The sequence below is a fragment of the Gorilla gorilla genome, chromosome 9 (assembly GCF_029281585.2).
Source record: "Gorilla gorilla gorilla isolate KB3781 chromosome 9, NHGRI_mGorGor1-v2.1_pri, whole genome shotgun sequence".
Taxonomy (NCBI): domain Eukaryota; kingdom Metazoa; phylum Chordata; class Mammalia; order Primates; family Hominidae; genus Gorilla; species Gorilla gorilla.
The window spans coordinates 25,083,294-25,105,273 of record NC_073233.2 but is presented as its reverse complement, the minus strand read 5'-3'; the positions used below and the strand labels follow the sequence as shown (position 1 = coordinate 25,105,273).

At 51.6% G+C, this 21,980-nt stretch overlaps 2 protein-coding genes across 4 annotated transcripts in view; one reads left to right on the top strand and one right to left on the bottom strand.

Moving 5' to 3' along the window:
• IGSF22 (immunoglobulin superfamily member 22) overlaps positions 1-10,747 on the top strand; it is a 20,040-nt gene extending 9,293 nt beyond the window's left edge. The window contains exons 11-22 of the mRNA XM_055355996.2: positions 509-633; positions 715-856; positions 985-1,281; positions 2,755-3,057; positions 4,310-4,483; positions 4,683-4,811; positions 5,455-5,751; positions 6,851-6,939; positions 7,150-7,342; positions 7,933-8,232; positions 9,000-9,329; positions 10,608-10,747. Of these exons, the coding sequence (XP_055211971.1) occupies positions 509-633; positions 715-856; positions 985-1,281; positions 2,755-3,057; positions 4,310-4,483; positions 4,683-4,811; positions 5,455-5,751; positions 6,851-6,939; positions 7,150-7,342; positions 7,933-8,232; positions 9,000-9,329; positions 10,608-10,678 (2,450 nt within the window). The 3' untranslated portion in view covers positions 10,679-10,747. The remainder of the gene's footprint in view (positions 1-508; positions 634-714; positions 857-984; positions 1,282-2,754; positions 3,058-4,309; positions 4,484-4,682; positions 4,812-5,454; positions 5,752-6,850; positions 6,940-7,149; positions 7,343-7,932; positions 8,233-8,999; positions 9,330-10,607) is intronic.
• Positions 9,829-21,980, bottom strand: TMEM86A (transmembrane protein 86A). Of its 3 annotated transcripts, XR_010135447.1 has the most exons (4): positions 21,854-21,980; positions 13,937-14,201; positions 13,030-13,573; positions 10,602-12,164 (listed from the first exon to the last, which is right to left on the bottom strand). XR_010135447.1 is itself a non-coding variant. In XM_004050810.5 (3 exons), exons 1-3 carry the CDS (start codon positions 16,342-16,344, stop codon positions 13,137-13,139), a joined length of 723 nt encoding a protein of 240 aa, XP_004050858.1. In that variant the 5' UTR covers positions 16,345-16,508; the 3' UTR covers positions 9,829-13,136. The 3 variants fall into 3 exon arrangements, 2 of the variants coding, with proteins under 2 accessions (XP_004050858.1, XP_063567108.1); XM_004050810.5 differs by lacking the exon at positions 21,854-21,980 and adding an exon at positions 16,324-16,508 and having other exon boundaries at positions 9,829-13,573; XM_063711038.1 differs by having other exon boundaries at positions 10,602-13,573.

Sequence of the window (21,980 nt, the reverse complement as noted above, 5' to 3'; positions counted from 1 at the left end):
TCCCCAGCAACCCTGATATCCCAGACGTCTTGATCCCGAGCATCTCCTACTACCTAACCATAAACCACTTTCCACAGACCCTGGCTACCCTCAACCCCCAATGACCCTATGTATCCCACAGTCTAGCGTAACCACAACTAAACATCCCAACTCCAGTAACCACCTGCATCTTCACCATCTATTTCCCTCTCCAACCCAGCATCCTAAGTCCCTGCTGACCACCCTCCACTAGTCAATTCCCCACTAGCCATCTCCCAGTTTTCCTAGTCACCATTTCCCAAGCCACTGACCTTTCCCCATCCCCCTCCCACCTGTTGCTCCAGTTCCTCCCACTGACCACCCCCCAATCACCTATTGACCACATTGGCAAGCCACCTGCTCATCATAAATTATTTTGATTGACGCAGCACCCCTGACCAGTCCCATGACCATCGCCACCAGCTCTTTTCCCAGAAGTGCCTCCCACCCCAACATCCTGACCCAGTCCCTTGCCCACCTTTCTCCCCAGAGCGTCTGGCCACAGTGAAGAGCGGGATGTCCGACGTGCACGCGGCCACTGGGAGCCCAGCTGAGTTGTGTGTAGTGCTGAATGACGAGAAGGTGGAGGGTGTGTGGCTGAAGGATGGCAAGGAGGTCTGAAGCAGAGGCCAGGGAAGGGGGTGAAGGAGGTAGACCTGGCCTATGCTCACACTCACACCCACCCCTGACCCCCAGATCACGGACTTGCCGGGCGTGCAGATTGTGAAGCACGGTGCAGTGCACAAACTCATCTTTCCCAGTATGGGCCCTGAGCACGAGGGCAAGTACACATTCCGGGCCAAGGGCGCGGAAAGTGAAGCCTCTGTATTCATCGCAGGTATGGGTCTGTCCAAGGTAGGCAAAGCTCAACTATGCCTGGCCCACCTACAAGCTCATGGCTTCTCCTCCGCCCCATGGGCTCTTCGATGCTAATGCTCAAGCCTTCCCTGCCACCCCGCCCCACAGATCCTCCTACCATCGACCCGTCAGTACTGGAGGCACTGGCTGCGCACCCCATCACCGTGAAGGTAGGCCACACGGCCCACATCAAGGTCCCCTTCCGGGGAAAACCACTGCCCAAAGTGACATGGTACAAGGATGGCATGGAAGTGACGGAGGAGGAACGCGTGTCCATGGAGCGCGGGGAAGACCAGGCACTGCTCACCATCTCCAACTGTGTGCGTGAAGACAGCGGCCTCATCCTGCTCAAGCTCAAGAATGACCACGGCTCAGCCACGGCCACTCTGCACCTTAGTGTGCTGGGTAAGGGCAGGGCCAGTCCGGGCTGGGCTGAGCTGAGGGCACCTGCTGCCCAGACTCAGGGCAGAAGGCAGGCTGAGGAGGAGGCCAGAGTTAGAGTTGAAGTTTGGGCTGGGAATGGGCCTAGAAGGCTGGCTTTGCAGCCAGAAGCCCGCTTCCTAACTTCCCAGCCAGCTCTTGGCCGAGTGAACCTCCCTAAGTCTCAGCTTCTTACCTGGAACAGGGTGATTTTTTTTCTAGTATCCATTTCTAGTTAATTTAAAGTGCACAGCTAAGAACACAGGACATAATATACTTTCAGATGTTACTTAAGTATTGTTATTGACTTGAAGAGGAAAACTTGATAGGAGGTAAGATGGAAATGAGGTGAAAGAGAGGTGGAATTTGCCAGACACGGTGGCTATAGCTCACCTATAGCTCACCTGTAGCTCACGCCTATAATCCCAGCACTTTGGGGGTCCAAGGCGGGTGGATCACTTAAGGTCAGGAGTTCGAAACCAGCCTGGCCAACATGGCGAAACCCGGTCTCTACTAAAAATATAAAAATTAGCCGAGCGTAGTGCCACATGCCTGTAATTTCAGCTACTCGGGAGGCTAAGGCACAAGAATTGCTTGAACCTGGGAGGCAGAGGTTGCAGAGAGCCAGGATCAGGCCACTGCACTCCAGCCTGGGCAACAGAGCAAGACTCTGTCACCAAAAAAAAAAAAAGAAACAACAACAAAAAAGAGGTGGGATTTAGGGATGGAGGTGAGGTTGTTTGGAAAGAGTAGTGAGTTTGAAAGTGAAACAGGGTGAGGTGGGAGGTCAGATAGAGCTGGAGATAAAATAAGGTGGGAAAGATGGAATGGGGATTGGGAATGGGATTTGGGATTTGTCTGAACATGAGGATATAAGGAAAGAGAAGAGGAGCTGGCCTGAATGTACTTATATTCAACACGCCACATACACGCCATCACCACCTCCTCTACCTGCATTTCCATCAAGCTCTGGGATGGGAAAGTTTGAGTTTCAATTCAATTCAGCAGCAAGACTGAGCACCTTCTCTGTGTTCTCACTGCTGTGTACACAGAGATGAAGTATCCCCAGCAGTTTCTCAATCCAAAAGGGGTGAAACTGGTAGACAGACTGTAATTATAACGTAAGGTAAACAGTGGTACCAGAAAGTACTGGTATTCTCAAAGCTCAGAAGAGGGGGAGAACTTGTTTGGAAGGGGACAGGGAGATCAGCTAAGGGCAGGGGCCCCTAAGGTCTCTAGTCTACCCATTGCTAGGCAGATGGGAAACTCACGGGGGCAAGGATCAAACTCTTTGGGCAAGTCTTAGAAGGAGGGATGGTGGACACAGGGAGGGGCAAAGGATCCAAAAAGCTCAAAATCCAGCTATACCCTAGTCTGGGCAGACCTTTGGTGAGTGGGAGGAGGCCCTTCTGATCCTTTGTTCCAAAGCCCCATTCTGAAGCTGTTCTCCGTCCCCAGACCGTCCGAAGCCTCCACAGGGCCGGGTGGAGTTCCTGGAGCTCTCAGGTAGTTGTGTGCACATGAAGTGGAAGGCCCCAAAGGACAATGGTGGACGACCTGTGACACAGTTCATAGTGGAACGGAGGGCAGTTGGCAAGAAGTCCTGGATTAAGATAGGCGAGGTGGACGGCAAAGTCACCAACTTCTCCACCAACAAGGTGGAAGAGGGAAAAGCCTACCAGTTCCGTATCCTGGCAGTCAATTCAGAAGGTGTGAGTGACCCACTGGAGACGGAAGAAGTGTTTGCAGGAAATCCCATAGGTCGGTGAGATAGCCTCGTGCTCAGTGGGGAACCCAGGGGTCAGCATGGGGACCTTAAGCCAGGAAGGAACACTGATCTGTGGGGAATTCCACAGGAACATCTCTCTAGCTGTCTCATGAGACAGACTGATTCCAGAGTAAAAACAGAACATCATTTTGGGCAGGAATTGTCAACTTTGTCCAGTCATATCACATGCACAACACACTCCCATGGGTATACCCAGGACGTGCACAACTTTGGGGAACTGACTCCACTTCTTTCTCCATCCCAGAAGTCATCCCAGAATCCAAGTGAGCATGATGTTTCTTTAGGGATAACCTTGAAACCACTCTTTGTCCCCACAGAAAATCCTTGACAACATTGGCATTTTAATTATAATTGCAGGCTGGGCACAGTGGCGCACACCTGTAATCCTAACACTTTGGGAGGCCGAGGTGGGAGGATCACCTGAGGTCAGGAGTTCAAGACTAGCCTGGCCAACATGGTGAAACCCTATCTCTACTAAAAATACAAAAATTAGCTGGGTGTGGTGGCGGGCTCCTGTAATCCTGGCTACTCGGGAGGTTGAGGCAAGAGAATTGCTTGAACCTGGGAGGCAGAGGTTGCAATGAGCCGAGATCATGCCACTGCACTCCAGCCTGGGCAATAGAGTGAGACTTCGTCTCAAAAATAATAATATTATTATTACTGCAAATGAATTACTTGCTATACCTCTCCCAACTGATCTCCAAATCTCCATGTCAGGACAGTAGATTGAGAATGATGGGATTGGGGGTCACACTGTGGGAAAGTTTAAGTCACTGATTCTCAATGTCGGCTATACATTAGAATCACTTGGTTTCTTTAATAATGCTAATAATACTTGCCATTCACACCAGGCATAGAATATGGGTAGGCAGGACCCAGACACTAGTTGTTGTTAGTGGTTTTTTTTTGTTTTGTTTTCATTTTTGTTTTTACTTCCCACTTGATGTTAATGTGCAAGCAAAGTTAAGAATGATTTGTGCCAGGCATTGTGGCTCATGCCTGTAATCTCAGCACTTTGGAAGGCCGAGACAGGAGGATCACTTGAGCCCAAGAATTCAAGATCATCCTGGGCAACAGAGTGAGACCTTGTCTCTAAAAAAGGAAAAAGAAAAAAGAAGCACTGGTTTGAGTTTATTTAAGCAGGCGAGGCAGAAGTCAGCATGAGGTGGGCAATTATCTACATGCTCCCCCTCCTAACCTTTGCACTCTCTCTGTCCCCCACAGAGCCTCCTGGTTTTGCCTCCCAGCCTCAAGTGACTGATGTGACTAAAGAAGCCGTGACCATCACGTGGAATGCCCCTACCCAGGATGGGGGAGCCCCAGTGCTCGGCTACATTGTAGAACGAAGGAAGAAAGGCAGTAACCTGTGGGTGCCAGTCAACAAGGACCCCATCCAGGGTGAGGTCCTTGGAACAGAGGCCCAGGAGTGACCAAAGGAGGTCTTGCTGAGTGGACCCATTAACTACTGACACAGTCCCTCCTCCAACTCTTCTGGAAGTTTTAACAACATCCCATGATCTCCTCTTCTATGTCTCTCACTCTTGTTCTCACCCCATGGATGCCTCTGGCCTCACGACCCCTCATCTTCCCATTTCAGGCACCAAGTGCACTGTGGATGGTCTCCTGGAGGACACAGAATATGAATTCCGAGTTATAGCTGTAAATAAGGCAGGCCCTGGACAGCCCAGTGTGCCATCCAGCTCAGTAGTGGCCAAGGATCCTGTTAGTGAGTATGCAGCTGCCAGGTCCTGACACATAATGGAATTAGCCCATTCAAAGTAGACAAAGAATTTCTTCCCTGGGAAAGTATGACACGAGGTATCACGGTCTCTACACTCTGGAAACTGCCAGCCTCATAGAGGGACAAGATTCACACACAAGAGAAAGCCAGCAAATAAAGATTGAGAGTCAGGGACAGTGAGGAGGTGGGGTGCAAAAATGTTTTTTAAATTTCGTGTATTTCTAGTTAGGTGAGGTAGGAGAGGCATGCTGAGGGTTGAGTAAGGGTGTGAGGTAGATGGTTGGAGGGTGTTGCATTTAGGAAGCAAGGTGAAGGTACTGCCTGGAAGTGGATGTGGTGGAGATGGTTGGGTTAAAGGCTGGGGTTTTGAATACAGAAGCTTTGAATATGTGGGGTATGTTGAATTTAAGGGGTATTGAGTTTAAGGATGAAAGTGTTAAAACAGTAAGATAACTGAATTTGAATTTGGAGGTTGAGTGTATAAGGCTAGGTACTGAGGGTGTTAACTGAGGGATCTGGAGCTAGAAGTAGTGAAGGATGGGGTTCAGGAGTATTGAGTGTGGGAAGTGGGCACGGCATTGAGTGGAGATGAGTTGGAGGGGCTGACTACATGTCTGTTCTACCCCAGAACCCCCAGGCCTGGTCCAGGACCTGCATGTATCTGATTCCTCCAACTCCAGCATTTCCCTGGCCTGGCGGGAGCCTGCAGAGGGAGACCCACCCTCTGGCTACATCCTTGAGATGAGGGCTGAAGACACAAAGGAGTGGTCCAAGTGCACAAAGATCCCCATCTCAGGCACCTGCTACACAGTGGGAGGACTCACCGAGAGGCAGAAATACTTCTTCCGAATCCGGGCTGTGAATGAGGCTGGGGTTGGGGAGCCTGTGGAGCTAGACGAGGGGGTCTGTGCCATGCCACCACCAGGTGAGGACACAGAGAGGGCTGGGGATTCATGCCCAACATTGTACCTCCAAACCTTCTCTTCTGGGGCCCCATCCCACAGGAAAATTGGATGATGCTATGATCATGAAAAAGTCATCCATAGTTGTTGTGCCTGGACAAAGTTAGGGGTAACTTCAGGGGCACCCCCACTAAATCAATCATTGTGTGCCAAATAGCATCTACTGTGTGTCAAGGTGTAACCACCCAATGGGTTCTTCTTGTGCATTGTACACGCAAAACCAGTTCACTGAGACCACAGCATTGCAACAAAGAGTTTAATGGACACAAGGCCAGCCATGCTGTATGGGAGACAGAGTTATTACCCAAATCAATTCCCCGAAAATTCAAAGTCCAGGGAGCCTGCTTCTGAGTGGGGCCACAGGACTTGTGGGGTGGAGGGAGAGCAGGTCCAGGTGGAACCATCAGTCGTCAGAAATGCAAAAACCTGAAAAGACATCTCAACCACCAATCTTAGGCTCTACAATAGTGTTGTTATTTGCAGGAGCAGCTGGGGAGTTGCAAATCTTGTGATCTCTGGAATAATGGCTGGTAATCTTTTATGTCTACACCTTAGCAGAATTCAGGCTCCTCACATCCTCCTAACCTGGTGGCCTTTCATTAGCTTCGCAAAGGTGATTTAGTTTGGGGGAAGACTGTTACCATCTAAGCTATAAACTAAATGTCTCTCCCAACATTAGCTTGGTCTGAAACCAGGAATGATTAAGGGCAGTTTGGAGGTTAAAGGCAAGATGGGGGTTGGTTATTTGGTTAGATCAGATCTTGTTCACTGTCATAATTTTCTCGCTGTTATAATTGTTGCAATGGCAATTTCAAAAGGAGGTGTTAGGGATGTAGAAACAAGACACAAGGACTTGCCTTCCAGGGTCTTGCGTACTAGTAGAAGGAGACAGATGAGAAAACAAATAAATGCTTCACAGTGTTGCAGGGCAGCTAGATGTCTGTATGGCCTGTAGTGGGGGCATAAAAGAGGAGAGGTTGGGAAGGCTTTGATGAGGAGGCTTAAAGCAGAGTCTTCTTGAAAGACAGATCCATGCCTCCACCTCTGTCTCCTCCATCTCAGCTGCACCCAAGTTTGACCTCAGTGCCCGGCTGAAGAGTCACATGGTAGTTCGCGCTGGGACAGCCCTCTGCATCCATGCAGCCTTCTCTGTGAGTTGTCCCTGACCCTGACCTCTATACACTGTCCACATAACCAAGATGGCTATTGTAGCCATCACAGTCTCTGACTCTGACTCTGACTCTGCCCCTCACCAGACCCCTAGTGCGACAGCCTGGCAGGAAACTCCTCAACAATGGAGGAAGGCCTGCCCCCAAATATCATCTGCGTGACCAATTGTGCCATCTCCTGTCACTACTCAGGGCTCACCACCACCTGACGTGATCTGGCAGAAAGATGGCGTTCCCACCAAGGGCCGAGAGACAATTACCAAGAGCAAAAACCACTCCCAGTTCCTCATTAATAGCACCAAGCGCTCTGACTCAGGGGTGTACCGAATCTTGCTTCAGAATGAGTTTGGAGAAGCACACTATGACATCCATGTGCGCGTGGCAGGTATGGAGAGAAGGCAGAGGCCTCCAAGACCCATCCCTGTACACTCTCCAAAGTACAGCTCCCCAGTGCCGCTTGAGTTCCTACCACAGGAAAGTCATGCCTTAGGGCCATGAAGATTTCTTTGACACCACAGAGCAAGACTTTATCATACAGAGTATGGTCGGCAGAGAGAGTAGAAATGGGTGGAGGGGCAGGAGGGACAAATGGAGATGAATCCATTAAAAATTGGGGTGACTGCTTAAAGAGAGCTGGAAGCTTTAAAATAAAGCTCTAAACCCCCAAGGAAGGAATGGATTCATTTTTACTGAACAGTAACTACATGCCAGTCTCTTTACCCACTATTTCTATGAAATAGTCATTGTCAGCTCTATTTTGCAATTGAGGAAAGAAGTCTCAGATAAGTAACTTACCCCAGGTCACAAGGCTAGTAAATGGCAGAGCAGACTTCAGAAATAGTTTTCCAACTCCAAGACACCAGATGCCTGAGACTTGCCCCATCTTATCTTCCATCGGACTTGGCAGATGGCTGGGGTGGGGACACAATACTTCAGGTGCCCCAAGGTCGCTGACAGATCTTCCAACTCTTCCAGATTTCCCTCGGCCCCCCACAAACCTACGGTTGTTTGAGGAAGTCCCCAACACAGTGACTCTGACCTGGAACCACAGCCCAGATGTGCAGGAGGACGATGAGGCTCACTACGTCATCATGAAGCGGGATGCAAGCACAGCCACCTGGTACACGGCAGCCGAGCGTGTCTTCAGCAACAAGTACACAGTGACGGGGCTGCTCCCAGGCAGGAAGTACTACTTCAGAGTGGTGGCTCGGAATGAAATCGGTGACAGTGAGCCACTTGACTCCAAGGACACCTGGCTCATCAATAAGGACCAGAGTGAGTCTGAGACTTGCAGTTAGGGTTAAGTCTGGGTGCCCTGATGGTGGGGATGACATAAGGGTCCCAAAGGGTACCCAAGAGGCAAGATAAAATCTGAAAACCATTGAGATAGAACGGTTAATATCTGGGACGCTGCGGAGAGAAGGAAATATTGGCTTTCTTCGGGGTACTTAGGGGTGAGACTAAAGTGGAGGTGAGGAGGTACCTTTGGGGGCAGAGAGGACGGTGGAGGGGCTGCGGAGGGACATAGAGCGCAAACGCGTTCTGCTCTGAGGGGAGGGTCTAACGGGGCTGAGAACAGGGGAGGGCTCTAGGGAGCCGGGAGGATGTCTGGGATCCCTGGAGGCTAGGGGTTAAGGGTGGGGGCCGCGTCGGAAAACTCGAACTGAGGAGCTAAAGGGATAAGAGGGGAGACTGTGGTCGCTGATATGACGTAGGGGAAGCTTGGAGGCGGAGTTAAAGGCTGGGAATAACCGGGTCCAGGAAGCTGGCGCTGGAATGACATCTCGGCCCCAGGGGTGTGGGAAAGTGTGGTTTGGGTGGCAGAACCCTGGAGTGGCTGGGGACGGGGCTGGGGGGTCGGGGGAGGCCTGGGGGCGGGTGGGGAGCCCTTAGGAACCAGTGTAACATTGGGCCCCCAGAGTTGGTGGCGCTGGGAATCTGGCCTAGGTCCTCGGGGTTCCGTGTAAGCTGAACTGTAAGACGTGGGTGGTGGGTGGGGGCCTTGGGGCGCGCTCACGGCCCGCCCCACCCCGCCCGCGCAGTCCAGGACCTGAGCGCCAAGCTCAAGCCCTACGAGAAGAAGGACTGGCGCCACGCGCCGCGCTTCGTAACGCCCCTCAAGCCACACACAGTGCTCCGCGGCCAGGACTGCACCATGACCTGCGCCTTCCTTGGGAACCCGCGGCCCACAGTGACCCTCTACAAGGGCGACGTCAACATCACGGCCAACTCCAAGTTCTGGTACAACTCCACCAGCGGCGTGTGCACCCTCGTCATCCCCACCTGCACGCTCAAGGACAGCGGCGATTACAGCGTGCTGGTGGAGAACAAGCTGGGCAAGGACCGCAGCAGCTGCACGCTCACCGTCTATGGTGAGGGCGCCGCGGGGTCTGGCCTCGAGGAGGGGGAGAGGCGCAAAAGGCTGGTCTTGTGGGCCATTGGTCAACTATTTGGCTGGCACCGTTTTTTAATCTGACTGCCAACAGGTGGTGCAAACATTCTTAATTGGCCACAGTTCTTACCACTCTCCCATCCTTTCGATGTCATTTGTTATATGCCTGGCCCCTGCAGACATGAGAGTTCTCAATCCCTAGATAAGATGTGGTTTGCAACTCTTGGTGAGCCTAGATCTGCCTTCAGAAAAAAGATACTAGTGATCAGGACTCAACCAGACTCACCAATCACGATCTCTCTGGCACGGTTCTGGAAATAACCTATATGTTTACAAAATTTTGCGGGTGATTCTGATGTGCAATAAAAATTAAAACTGGTCTAGGATAAGGACAGGTGGGGGGCACAAACAAGGGGAGGAGCGAAGGGAACCCTGCCTTTTGTACATGCATGCCATGTTTCTACTCATGTGTGCACACATAGGGGGAAGCATTTTATTCCTTCCCAGTCTACTGTCTTCATAGCCACACAGCTAGCAGCGTGAACTCTAAATGCAAAGCTGGCCTGCCTTGCTTTCTGTTGCTTAAATTTCCCCCAGCTTTCCTCTCATGGTAAAATCCCAAACGAAGAAGGTTTCCCCCTCCCCCACCTCTCATCTCACCTTCTGCTACTCCTGAACCTTCCATGACACTCCATTGCTGTGGTCTCCATGGTTACAGACCTTTTTTATCCAGTTATAGATACCTTTCTTTGGGGAAAGGACCTTGTCCTGTTGCTCTGTCTCTCGAGTGCTTAGCTAAGTGTCTGGCACTGAGACAATATCTCCAGAGAGGCTGCTGAGCTGTGTAAAAGAACTAGGCCAGGGAAGGCACTGTGGGTGCTATCCAGCTTTCATTCCACAGCTAAAGAGATCCCTGATAACTCAAATCTGGTTGTAAGCATAGCAAATGGGCCCAGGGCCCTGGCTCTGCCACTGACCAGCCATGTGACCTTAGCAAGCTACCTCATTGAGCCTGTTTTCTCATCTTCTTTATAGGACTATGAGGCTTAAATGAGACAGTACAGAACTGCCTGGCACAATGTCTGGCAAATATTAAGTGCTAGATAAATGGCAGCTCTTGCCCCTTCACACTCTGCCAACCCAAGATTAAGGGTCCCAGGGTCCAGCTCCTGGTTTCCTGCATAGGAAGTCCAGCAGTTTGGAATTTCCCTGGTCGCCAGCATCATTAATATAACGAATACTTCCTTTGCTCTTTCAGACAAAGATGATAAGTCAATTGTAGCATCCATCACCGAGAGTCTGCAGAAGAAATCAAAGCACCTTATGTGAGCTCCAGCCAAGCCCAGGCATCAGGAGGCTGTTATGATGTGGAGTTTCTTGGCCTGTCCTCTGCATGGCCCAGTGTAGGAAGCCCAGTTTGCTCTCTGGTGTTTGTTAATGTAAACATTCAGTGAAGGGATGGGGCAATAAACTAAACTCATCCTTTCATGTTCCTGAGGGTGATATACAGCAGGGACCAAGGGGATGGATGTGATTGCATGATAGGGAATCCCAGACCTGGACCCCTGAAAGCCTAGTCCAAACCCACGCACAAGGCAGTGACCAGCCTTCTTGTGACTGGGCCTGGTCTTCCCTTCCCCTCCTCCACATCTACATGGCACTTTCCCCCTCCCCTCAGAGCTTGGGGGCAAGTCCTGCTGACTTCATCCTTCTCTCCATCCTGCTCCCTCCCATTTCTTCACACTAGGTAGGTCTGTGTTCAGAGTTCTGAAGTTTGAAAGGATCAAGATCTTCCCTCTTTAGTGTCCAGGGTTCAGAGCTAGAAGGGATTGATCATCCAGCTCACTAAGTTTCAAACTTACGTTTTTCAGTGGAATCCTTCCAAAACAAAACAAAACAAAAAAAACACAACCTAAGAAGCTACTGGACTTGAAATAAGCATAGGAGGTCTTTGAGCCTGCCTTCTCTCATTATTCCTTCGCTACCCCCTTACCAGGAATCTCTGTAAAAACTAATTTGGAAATCACTGATTCATCCAACCACCCATGAGACTTGAGTCTCCTAAATCACATCCCCACAAATGAGCAACACCTCTACTGATGGCATATCCACCACCACCCAAGGCTTCCCTTTCTACTTCTGGGTTAGGGCATTGTCTGTTAAGTTACAAATGCTCCTGGAGCAGACTGATGTATTATTCTGCCAGGGCTTTACAACTAATGAATGAATCAGCCAATCTAATCCCATTGCTCCCAGCTGTTCAACTAAGCCCAGAGTCCAGGATGAGGGAGATGCTTGAAGGGAATCTGTATCATTTTGAAGGAAGCAGCAGGTCTCAAGTGGGGAGGGGAGGAGGTGGGCAGCAATAGATGACACTGGGTAACTAAAGGTCACCAAGGGTGCTGGGCACCTGTGCACAGGGGAGTACATCAAGGACAAATTTGGACAGTGGCAAATACCACTCATCCCCCATCCTCCTAAACCACATCCTCACCCACACCAGGGAAGTGAGACACACTCCAACCGGCACAGTGTCACCAGAGCCAGGTAGCCAGCCTGGCACCAGGATGCACTGCCCAGGACTGTGACTAGGCTGTGAGGACAGCCAGAGCCTCTGGCACCATGCCCCCATGCCCTCTCCAAGATAGGCATGTGCCACACAGGCCCACAAGCAGGGCAGCCAATGGCTCTTGATTTTTATTATTTTTCACATGGGCAGCAGAAGATGGAGTTGTCCCATCCTTGCTCCCCTTGCATTGAATGTGCCTTGGGTCTTAAAACCCCGGAGTGTCATTGGAGCCCCCTCCTCTTGCTCCTAGTGTAGGAGGGACAAGGAGGAAAGCACTGTGAGTATGTGTGTTGGAGGGGAGGGGTCCCAGCTCCCTGAGCCAGGCTCACCACCCCTCAGCAGCTCCCTGAGGCCCTCTCTCTGTGAGACTTTTGACAGACAGCAGGACAGAAACATATAGCAGAGAAAGACATAGGCAGACTAGGAGACAGGCTACACACACACACAGAGAAGCTGGCCCCTTCCTTTGGCATGGTTCACCCTAGCCCTGGGGATAGGATCTAAGGGTAGCGTATGGGACCTGAGCTTTGGGCTTGCCTGAGAGAGAGATGGGGCTACTTGAATTCTTGAGACCCCAAGCTCCGAGACCAAAGAAGTTCTCTCTCCTGCCTAACCTGGACCCACACCTCTTCACGTCCCCACCCACCACTTAGAGACTGAGATTGTTCAAGTAACAAGGATAGAAGAGGGAAAAGAAATGGAGGCTCCACTCTCATCCAGTCTTCCCAACTAGGGGCCTGTGAAAGGGGCTCCTGGGTCTGAGTCTTCTCAGCACCGATTCTCCCGTTTCCCTCAACTTTGTGCAGATGAAAAAGGGGAGGAGTGGGTGAACCCAGCACTGCCATTGGTCCTAGGCATAACACATGGAGTCAGACTCTTCCACCTGGTAGGGGAAGTGGGGGTGGGGGGTGTCAAGAAGCTGAGCACCATCACCTTCCAGGGGGGTTTTGAAAGTCCTGATAGGGTAGAGGTGGGGAGATGTCTACTTCTGGCTCCAGTCTGATATTAGGCTGGCTCTTTTAGCTCTCAGCATTGTCCTGAACCACGAGTTCTGCTAGGGAGATCCTTTTCCAGACTCCCCACACGAACTTGCAAATTCCTCAGGCAGTACCTGCTGCCCCAGGCTGGCACTGCAGCCATCCTGATCCAGCTCCTGCAGGTTCCCAGGATCTGGGCCCCAGCCCCAGGAGGAGAGAGGGGTGACCAGACCCTGGCACCTCAGTTGGCCTTGGTCAGTCTGTAGTGTTCCACAGGCTCCCGGCTTTCGACAGCTGACAAGGCGACGAGCATCTGGGCCGCATAGTAGGTGGACATGATAAGCGCCCGAGAGTAGGGCACAGGAAAACAGAATTTGTTGAGGGCGATGGTCAGGTCTGAGATGATAAAGAAGAGTGCACCACTGCCAGCTGCCAGCTCTGTCCAGCGCCAGTCTGCCCCGGCCAGCCGCAGCCCTGCCATAGCTCGCCAGCCCATGAAGCCAATAAGGGCCACATAGACCCCCACCAGGTAGGTGAAGGCACCTGAGAGGCATGGGTAGAGGAGGGCATAGCACAGGCCCGACAGCGCTGCCATCACCAGACCTGTCCGAAGAGCCAGTGGCCGCATGCCAAAGGCCGAGGCGTAGAACATGTGGGTCACAGCAAACATCAGCAGACCTGGGGGTAAGAGGGGCAAAGGCAGCTGAGGGCAAGCTTGATGAAGAATGAGTAACAGGGTGGGGGTAGGGATGGAGGTGGGGATGGAGTGGAGTGTTTGGGATAACCCAGCAGCTTTGCTTTGGGATAACAGGGGTAGGAAGATCTAAAGTTAAAGACCACCACCCCAGTCCCCTGAAGGACTCTGGAACTGATCACTAGTTCCCCTGCGAGGTCATCCCCTAACAAGGACCCTCACAGTCCCTGGCCTCAGAAACCCTCAGGCTCCCCACACTCTGGTTCAAGAACTCCCTCTTCCAAATCTTTGCCCACAGCCCAGGACCCTCTATCCCCCAGCCTCAGGACTCCTCCCAGGCCACTGACCATGTACGAAGTATCCTTGGTCCTGCCAGATGAGGAAGGCGTCACCTACAGCAGAGAAGACAAGCCCCACAAAGATGCGGGTGGCGCTGGGGTGGGCCAGCAGGAATCCCAGGCCATGGGCCAGAAGGAAGAGCCAGAGGCAGAAGATGGGCAGGCACTTGATGAGGGTGCTGACCCACGATGGGCTAGATGAGGGCAGCCAGAGCACAAAATACACGCAGGTGGCCTTGAAGAACGGCACCAGTTTGGGTCCTTCACTCTTCACCTGGAGGACACAGGACAAGGGCAGCACTCAGAACTTGGGGGTTTAAAGCCAGCACCCTCAGCCTAGGCATCCACCCCAGAGACACTCCCATCCATACCCCCACCTCACTTCCACCCCCAACCTGAGAAGACTGACACAGAGAAACCCAGCCTGGCCTGCCTCTACCAGCCAGCAGGTTGTGGCCAAACCCATTACTGCCCTGAGGCTCAGTATATTAGGAGGGGGAAGGGCTCCACTGTCCTTGCTATCTGCCTCCACTCTGGGCCCTGGGGCTGGGCCGGAATAGTCACTCACTGGGCAACAAACAGACTTTGGAATAACGTCCCTTCTGCAGCCTAGTGTGCTTCTCCCTTCCTGCCCCCTCCTTCTCCCTCCTCAGGGCCCCTTTAGCCCCTCCTCTCTGCCAGCAACAGCCCCCAGCTGTTCACTCTGGAATGGAGTGAAGTCAGTGGGAAACCACAGAGACACCCTGACTGGCCAACTCGTGATCCTCAGCATGGGGCCAGGGTGCAGCCTTAGGGCCCTGGCAACACCAGGTGTGTGCCAGGAATGTGGGAAAGCAGGCAATGCCAATCACCTCAGCCACCACAGCCTCCATCCTCCTCAACCAGTCTGTTCCTCAGCCTCCACTCCACCTGCCCCAGCCTGAAGGTGGCATCAAGGGCAAGGAGGGCTATGCTAGGGATGCTGGCTAGATAAATGGACCCATGAGTTGGGAGCAAGAAAATTGTCCTTCAAACACCAAAGATTTCAAGGATTGGGGGAAGGGAGGGTGTGTGTCAGTCAGCCTCATTTCCCAGAGAACAAGAGCAACTCAAGCCACACCAGAAAGAGGCAGGAAAGCGGGGAGGGGTTCTATTCCCAGCTTCTGATCTGGAGCCAACAGACAGGCTGGGAGATGGGGAACTGAGAGGGGGAAGTTAGAGCAGCTGACTTGGTCTCAGCCGGATTAGCAGAGGGCAGCTAAAGAAAGGTTGTACCCAAGGCCACTGCAGGCGGAGTCCAAGCTGGGGGAGGGGGCTGCAGCGATGTTCTGAATCTGTGATCCTTGAAACTCCTTTCCTTGGGCTGCTAACAGATCCCTTGAGGGTGATATGGAGCAGCTGGGGTTCCCTGTACACCCACACTCTGCCCAAAGCGATTGTGTCTCTGGCTAGGTGAGCTGCCCAGCACAGGACTTGGGAAACACTCAGAGTCCAGCCGACCAGGTACCTAAGGACTGATCAGACTGTGATGAGTAGGATTGGGAAGAGGCGGATGGGTGGTTCCAGGGTCCAAGCCTTTCCTTGTTCTGCCAGAGGTAAGAGCAGTGAGAAGAGATGACTTCCACTTCCCATGGAAATTAAGGCTGGTCAGGGTAGGGGCATGGTCAGAGGAGGCGGCTGGAGGGGATGCCCAGGCTCACAATGCCCAGCAACCACCTGCCAGCCCCTGGGAGCATTAACCTCCCCTCCATGGCCTCTCCCAGCCCCATATTTTCTAGAAGGAGATACTGGCAGTAGCTGGAGAGACCCTGACAGTTATAGGGAACCCAGTAGTAGAATAAGGAGGATGGGGAGACGAAACGAAAGGTTCGAGTTGAGAAAGTCTGAAAAGCAGGGGATGTCATAGAGAATGCCCCCTTTTCCCCCAGCGCGTTATCAGCGCTCCTTAGACTCAGGGGCGTCCGCCAACTTGTTTACAAAATGAGGAAGGTTAGGAAACAAACTTGGGACGGCATTCCCAGGAGGTCCCTGTTATCCTCCCAGCATCCCCCGCCCCCACGCCTCCCTGTGGTCCGCCTACGCGGAACTCTGCGGCCGGCAGCGGTCCCCTCCCTCTCCCGGGCCGCGACCCCGCCGACCCGCGCCAAATACATGGAGATCAACAAAGTCACGCTTCCGAGTCACGTGGCCAGTGTTTTCCTCCCTCCGCGGGCGGGCTGGGGGCGCGCGAGGAGGGGCGCCGCGAGTCTGAGGAGCGGGGGGCGGTGACAGCGCCCGCCTCCCGCCGGGGGACTCCGGCCGCCGCGGGACCCCCGCCCCGCCTCGGCCCCTTCGGCAGCTCGGCCTGCCGAAGTCTGGTGGCCAGGCCGGTGGGCTCCAGCCGCGCCGGGCACTGGCTCGCTCGCTCGCTCACTCACCACAGTGACCGGGGACACCATGGCGGCGGCGGCGGCTGGCACCCTGCTCCGGGCTGCAGCGGCCAGGACGCGCCCACGGCCAGGTAAGCCGGCGACGATTCTACAAAGCCCGGAGGGACGGACAATACCTCCCGAGCGCCCGGCGCCCGGGTTCTGTCAGCTAGCCCCGTGACGTCACCGCTGCCAGGGCCAATAAGCGGGCGGGAGCCGGGGGGGCGGGGCCCGGCTGGCGGCGCCGGCCAGGCCCCCGGCTGCTGCTCGGAGAAAGGAGGCATCTCCCAGGGGTCAGAAGGCGGGGACCCCCAGGCCCCGCCCCCTTAGGAGGCAGTGCCAAGGCGTCCACGGAACGTGAACGTGACCGTGACCCCGGTGCCTGGGTGAGGACTGAGCTTGGCTGAGAGACAAACACATTGCTGTCCTGGACGCACAGCCACATACATTTTCTCATAACCCGGGAGCAAAAGGCAAAGACAGATTCCCTTAAGCCTTTAAACATGCAGTCCACGCCGATACGATTGCAATTGGACCCACAACCTTCACTGTGTACAAACACACATCCAAATCATCAGCAAACACACAACCTTCGACTTGAAAAGCGGCACGTATATAGGTATGCAGCAGCCATGGACCCATAATCGTAGCATATACATCACACATACAGAATCATAATTACCCTTAAGCACTCAACAAGTACACAGATCCAAAACCAACAACCACAAATTGACATATATTCTCCATGTAAGAAAAGAGACATATACAGGGACCCTACAGCAGCTCGTAGACCCATGACCCTAATATAGAAACAAACACAGATAATTGGCCGTAGGCACACACCTCTTACAACTCAGAGACCACTGCCACACATACAAGAGCACCCCAAGAATGACAGACAGGCAGACCCAAAGAAGCGTGAGCTAACTTTGCCAAAAATACGTCCCAAGTGGATTTAATGTTGATTTTACGTAGACTAAAGGAACACAAGCTCATTCAGAGCCGTGCATGTTCAGAATCATTGGAATTACATGGAGAGGTAGGTGGCCAGATGGACTGAAATCTAGTCCCAGTTTTGCCACTTCCATGCTGTTAGATTGGGTGAATCACTTCCCCTCTCTGGTCTTGATTTCCTCACTTAGAAGATGAGCGGGTGAGTTCTAAGGTTCCACCCAACTCTGACATGTATAGGATGGGGAAGAGGAAGGGCTGCTGGTTTTAGGAAATTTAAGCCTAGCAATCCTGGAGATGGAGATTTCAGCTGTATCTCAAAGGATGGGCAAGTAGTCTGTAAGCTACTGTAGAAGGGCAGTAGCTGTGTGTCAGGCTTTGGGAATTGATGGGAAAGGGGTGACCAGCCCTAATTAGCAGCCAAAAAGGAGTTTCAAACATCCTGGCATGGTGACACAGGCCCTTGTGCTGGTCCTGAGCCTTGTGCTGTTTGGGCAGAGACCCACAGGCTGAAGTCTCCTGTAAGCCCCTCCCACAATGGGTCTCTTCCTTTTCCTTCTGGATCCTACCCAGTTTTCCCTAAAGTCCCAACACACATTCAGAGGGGTGATAGTCCTCTTCTGGTGACAGAATTGGCAACCAGAGATTCAGAGTCCAGTACAACAAGAGTGAGAGTCAAGGCTTGGGACAGGGGTCACCCAGATCTTCCCCCCATCCCCTCCAGTCCCCTCCAGCATAGAGTTCTAAGGGTCAGTGACCTCTGCCTACTCCTCTTTCTTTCCAGTTAGGGGCTTTGGGGAGAGCACCTTACCAGAATGAAGGACTATAACTGCTGCCCCAGGGCTTTGTCACTCACACACACACACACACACATTTCTACCAAGTGTGCTGCCTAGAGAGAACACTGGCTTGAGAGTTAGAAATGCCATTCTTAGTCCTAGTGCTTCCTTCTCCGTGACTCACTACTGTGGTGTATAATTGAGCACATCATTCCATCTTTGGAGCTTCAGTTTTCTCATGAATAAAATGGAGGAAATGGGCTAGTAGAAGGTGCAAATATTCCAGTTTTCCAGCCAAACCCTCTAACATCACCTGAGGGATAGTTCTCAAACAGAAATTTGCCAAGTCAGGGCATTTTTCATTTCTCTAGACCTTAGTTTGCCTCTCTATAAAAATGAGAAGGTGGACTATATCTGTGGTTCTCAACAAGTGGTGCCTATCAAAATTACTTGGAAAGCTTTTAAAAACATAGATGCCCTTGCCCCACCCAAGACCTACTAATTAGTGGCACCAGTTCTAAGAAGCTTGCACATACAAATACCTAACAATACAAAACATGAGACTTAGAACTCCCATCTACAGGGTTCCACTCAGTGCTTGATTACCCAGTAGGCAAACTAATCATATACACAAGTCACCTACAAAGCAGAGGCATCCCCCTCTCAATGCCGGTTTTTCTCCATTTGCCTTCCCACCACCTAGATTCATTCTTGGCTCTTCTCTACCCTGTCCTGGGAGCCTGAGCTCTATGGACTGTATCTTCAGGGATCACCAGGGCCCTGGCTTCTGGCTGAGTTCAGCCAGTGAAATTCAGAGGCAGGAGATGAGAGCATGGACGAGGCCTGATGGACCAGGCTGAGATTCTGGGTGTGGCCTGCTTCTCCATGGCTACAGCCCCAGGCTCCCTCACCATACCTTCAGGCCAGGGGTGGCAACAGTTTCCTGCTGTTGCTAGCCTTTTTTTTTTTTTTTTTTTTTTTGAGACAGGGTCTTGCTCTGTCCCCCAGGCTGCCATGCAGTGGTGTGATCTATGCTCACTGCAACCTCTGCCTCCTGGGTTCAAGCGATTCTCCTGCCTCAGCTTCCCTGGTAGCTGGGATTACAGGTATGTGCCACCACGCCCGGCTAATTTTGTATTTTTAGTAGAGATGGGGTTTCACCATGTTGGTCAGGCTGCTCTCGAACTCCTGACCTCAGGTGATCCACCCGCCTCAGCCTCCCAAAGTGCTGGGATTACAGGCATGAGCTACTGTGCCCAGTGCTATTGCTAGTCTTTAGGTGCCTCCTCACCCATGGCTAGTTTCATCTCTGCAAATAGTCATTAAATTCTCTTCAGTTAAATCATTGAGTGTGCCAGCACCCTGGCTGATATAGGCACCCACAAAGCAAGGGCACCACCCTCTTCCCAAAGAGAAAGAGCTTATTCTGACTTCATTCATATGGTTGAGATTTGTTGTTTCAAAAGTAAATTTTCATTTACTATTTACTAGTGTTTACTATTTACTAGTGTTTTTATTTTGAATTGCATATTGCAGGAGGCAGAAAGTGGGATGAGGCTTCCTGAAAATGGGCATTTCTTCCTTTTGGTAGGAACTGGCATTTCTTCCTTTCCAATCTATTGGCATGGCCCTTTTCACACAGCTTTGTAATTTTCCCTGTGCTTGTGAGCCCATTCACTCACTCATTCATCCAACAAATGTTTACAGTGCACCTAATATGTGCTAACCACTGTATTAGGTTCTGGGGTGTAAAATATTGAGTAAAATATATTCTCTATCCTTATGGAGCTCACAGTTCATTTCAGACAGGCAAGTAAACAATTATTCAATGTGGCAGCTGACCTAATGAAGTATGAAGGTGTCACAGGTGGCATTAAAAAAAATACATCAGAATTATAAATTACACCTGGAGCAATTGCAGGAGCTAGCGTTAAATCTAGAAGAACAAGTTAGTCTTTATTGAGCAGACACCAATGGATATGCCATTCTAGGCAGAGGGAATTGCATGTGTACATAAGAGCACAAGAGACACACTGAATTCAGGGAAATATCTGTAGTACTGATTCGAGCTGGGGAGTGAGAAGGTGAAACTGAAGAAGCATGAGCCAACTCAGATCTTGAAGGTTCTACTCAGCCAGGCGCGGTGGCTCATGCCTGTAATCCCAGCACTTTCGGAGGCCAAGGTGGGCAGATCACCTGAGGTCAGGAGTTCGAGACCAGCCTGGCCAACATGATGAAACCCCGTCTCTACTAAAAATAAAAAAAATTAGCTGGGTGTGGTGGTGGGCACCTTCAATCCCAGCTACTTGGAGAATCGCTTGAACCCAAGAGGCAGAGGTTGCAGTGAACCGAGATTGTGCCACTGCACTCCAGCCTGGGCAACAAGAGCAAAACTCTGTCTCAAAATAAATAGATAAATAAAAATAAAAATGAAGGTTCTACTAAGAAGTTTAGACTTGACGTAGTAGATGACACTAAACCAATTGTCCTCTGTTCCTTAGCATCTCTAATTGTGCCCGCTGTCACCCACCAGCGACATGGGCAATGCACAGAAATGATGACCCATCATCATTCTGAGCTTGCCTCGCTTCCCCCATGGGGCTTCTTCTCACCCAGTGGCCTCCTTCATCTCTGACCCCTGTTGTTTTGCCACAGGATATTTTTCCTCACTTAGTTTGTCCTGCTTGAAATCATAATCCAGCCATAAACTGGTTATCTTATTCCCACCCTGATGCTGGATCTCAGCTAATTTCTTTTCTGTTTCAGGCCTCCAGAGCACTTTTTTTTTTTTTTTTTTTTTTTGAGACAGAGTCTCACTCTGTCGCCCAAGCTAGAGTGCAGTGACGCAATCTCGGCTCACTGCAAGCCCCGCCTCTCCAGTTCATGCCATTCTGCTGCCTCAGCCTCCCGAGTAGCTGGGACTACAGGCGCCCACCACCACATCCAGCTAACTTTTTGTATTTTTAGTAGAGACGGGGTTTCACCATGTTAGCCAGGATGGTCTCGATCTCCTGACCTCATGATCCACCCGCTTCGGCCTCCCGAAGTGCTGGGATTACAGGTGTGAGCCACTGCACCCGGCCTCCAGAGCACTTTTAACAAACTCTCAGGGTCACCACACATACCCGATTCCACCCCCACCCCACCTGCAGATATGGTGAAGAAATCAGAGATGTTAAGGAGGGTGTGACAAGGTCAGATGTTCTGATAACAGTGTGAGGGCGTCAGTTGTTGAGTTGTAAGGAGTGAGCTGAATGTGTGTCAGCCTAGTGGAGAATGTTTGGGTGGAACTGGATACAAAACTAGGGCTCAGGCTCACAGGGAAGATTTGGAAGTCTCAACCATACTGAAAGTCTATGGATGTGATGAACCAGAGAGGAGCCTTGAGGGAGTAGAGAAGAGGACTAGAACAAGCACTTTGGGGACAAACATTTAAGAGAATGGTGGAAAAAAGGAAAAGAAGGAAGAAGACAAACACACAGATAAATAGATATGTTGAGAATGTATCTGGCACACCCAGATATACCTAGTTCCAAGTATACTCGCAGGGAAAGAGACAGACACACCCAGAGAAGTGTATGTTCACAGATGATCTGTGGGTTTTGTGGTTTCGTTCCCTGCCTCTGGAACAGGTGGCAGGTGCTGGTTCTGCTTCCCCATTGTGGTGGGCCAGAAGCTTTGAAGATAAATGACCGTGACCCATCACCATTACTGACTGTGTGCCCCATGGCCCACGGTCTGTGGGAGGCTCCACATACCCAACCCCAGCCCAGGCATTCCTCCAGGTCCCTCCTGCCCTTTCTGCTTACAGTTATCAGCAGCCTAGAATCCATTCTAGAAGGCCTCTGTCATGCTGGAGCCCACTTGGGTCAGGGAGGCGAACCCTGGAGTGGCCAACGTGGTCAGTGACACAGAGTCTGCTCCTGGAGGCACTTA

Coding starts and splice junctions, on each gene's coding strand:
- TMEM86A (XM_063711038.1), bottom strand. CDS start 21,877: ATGGATTCTAGGCTGCTGATAACT. Junction 14,202..21,853: donor ATTCTAGGCTGCTGATAACT/GTAAGCAGAAAG, acceptor TGTGTCCTCCAG/GTGAAGAGTGAAGGACCCAA. Junction 13,574..13,936: donor CCAAGGATACTTCGTACATG/GTCAGTGGCCTG, acceptor TCTTACCCCCAG/GTCTGCTGATGTTTGCTGTG.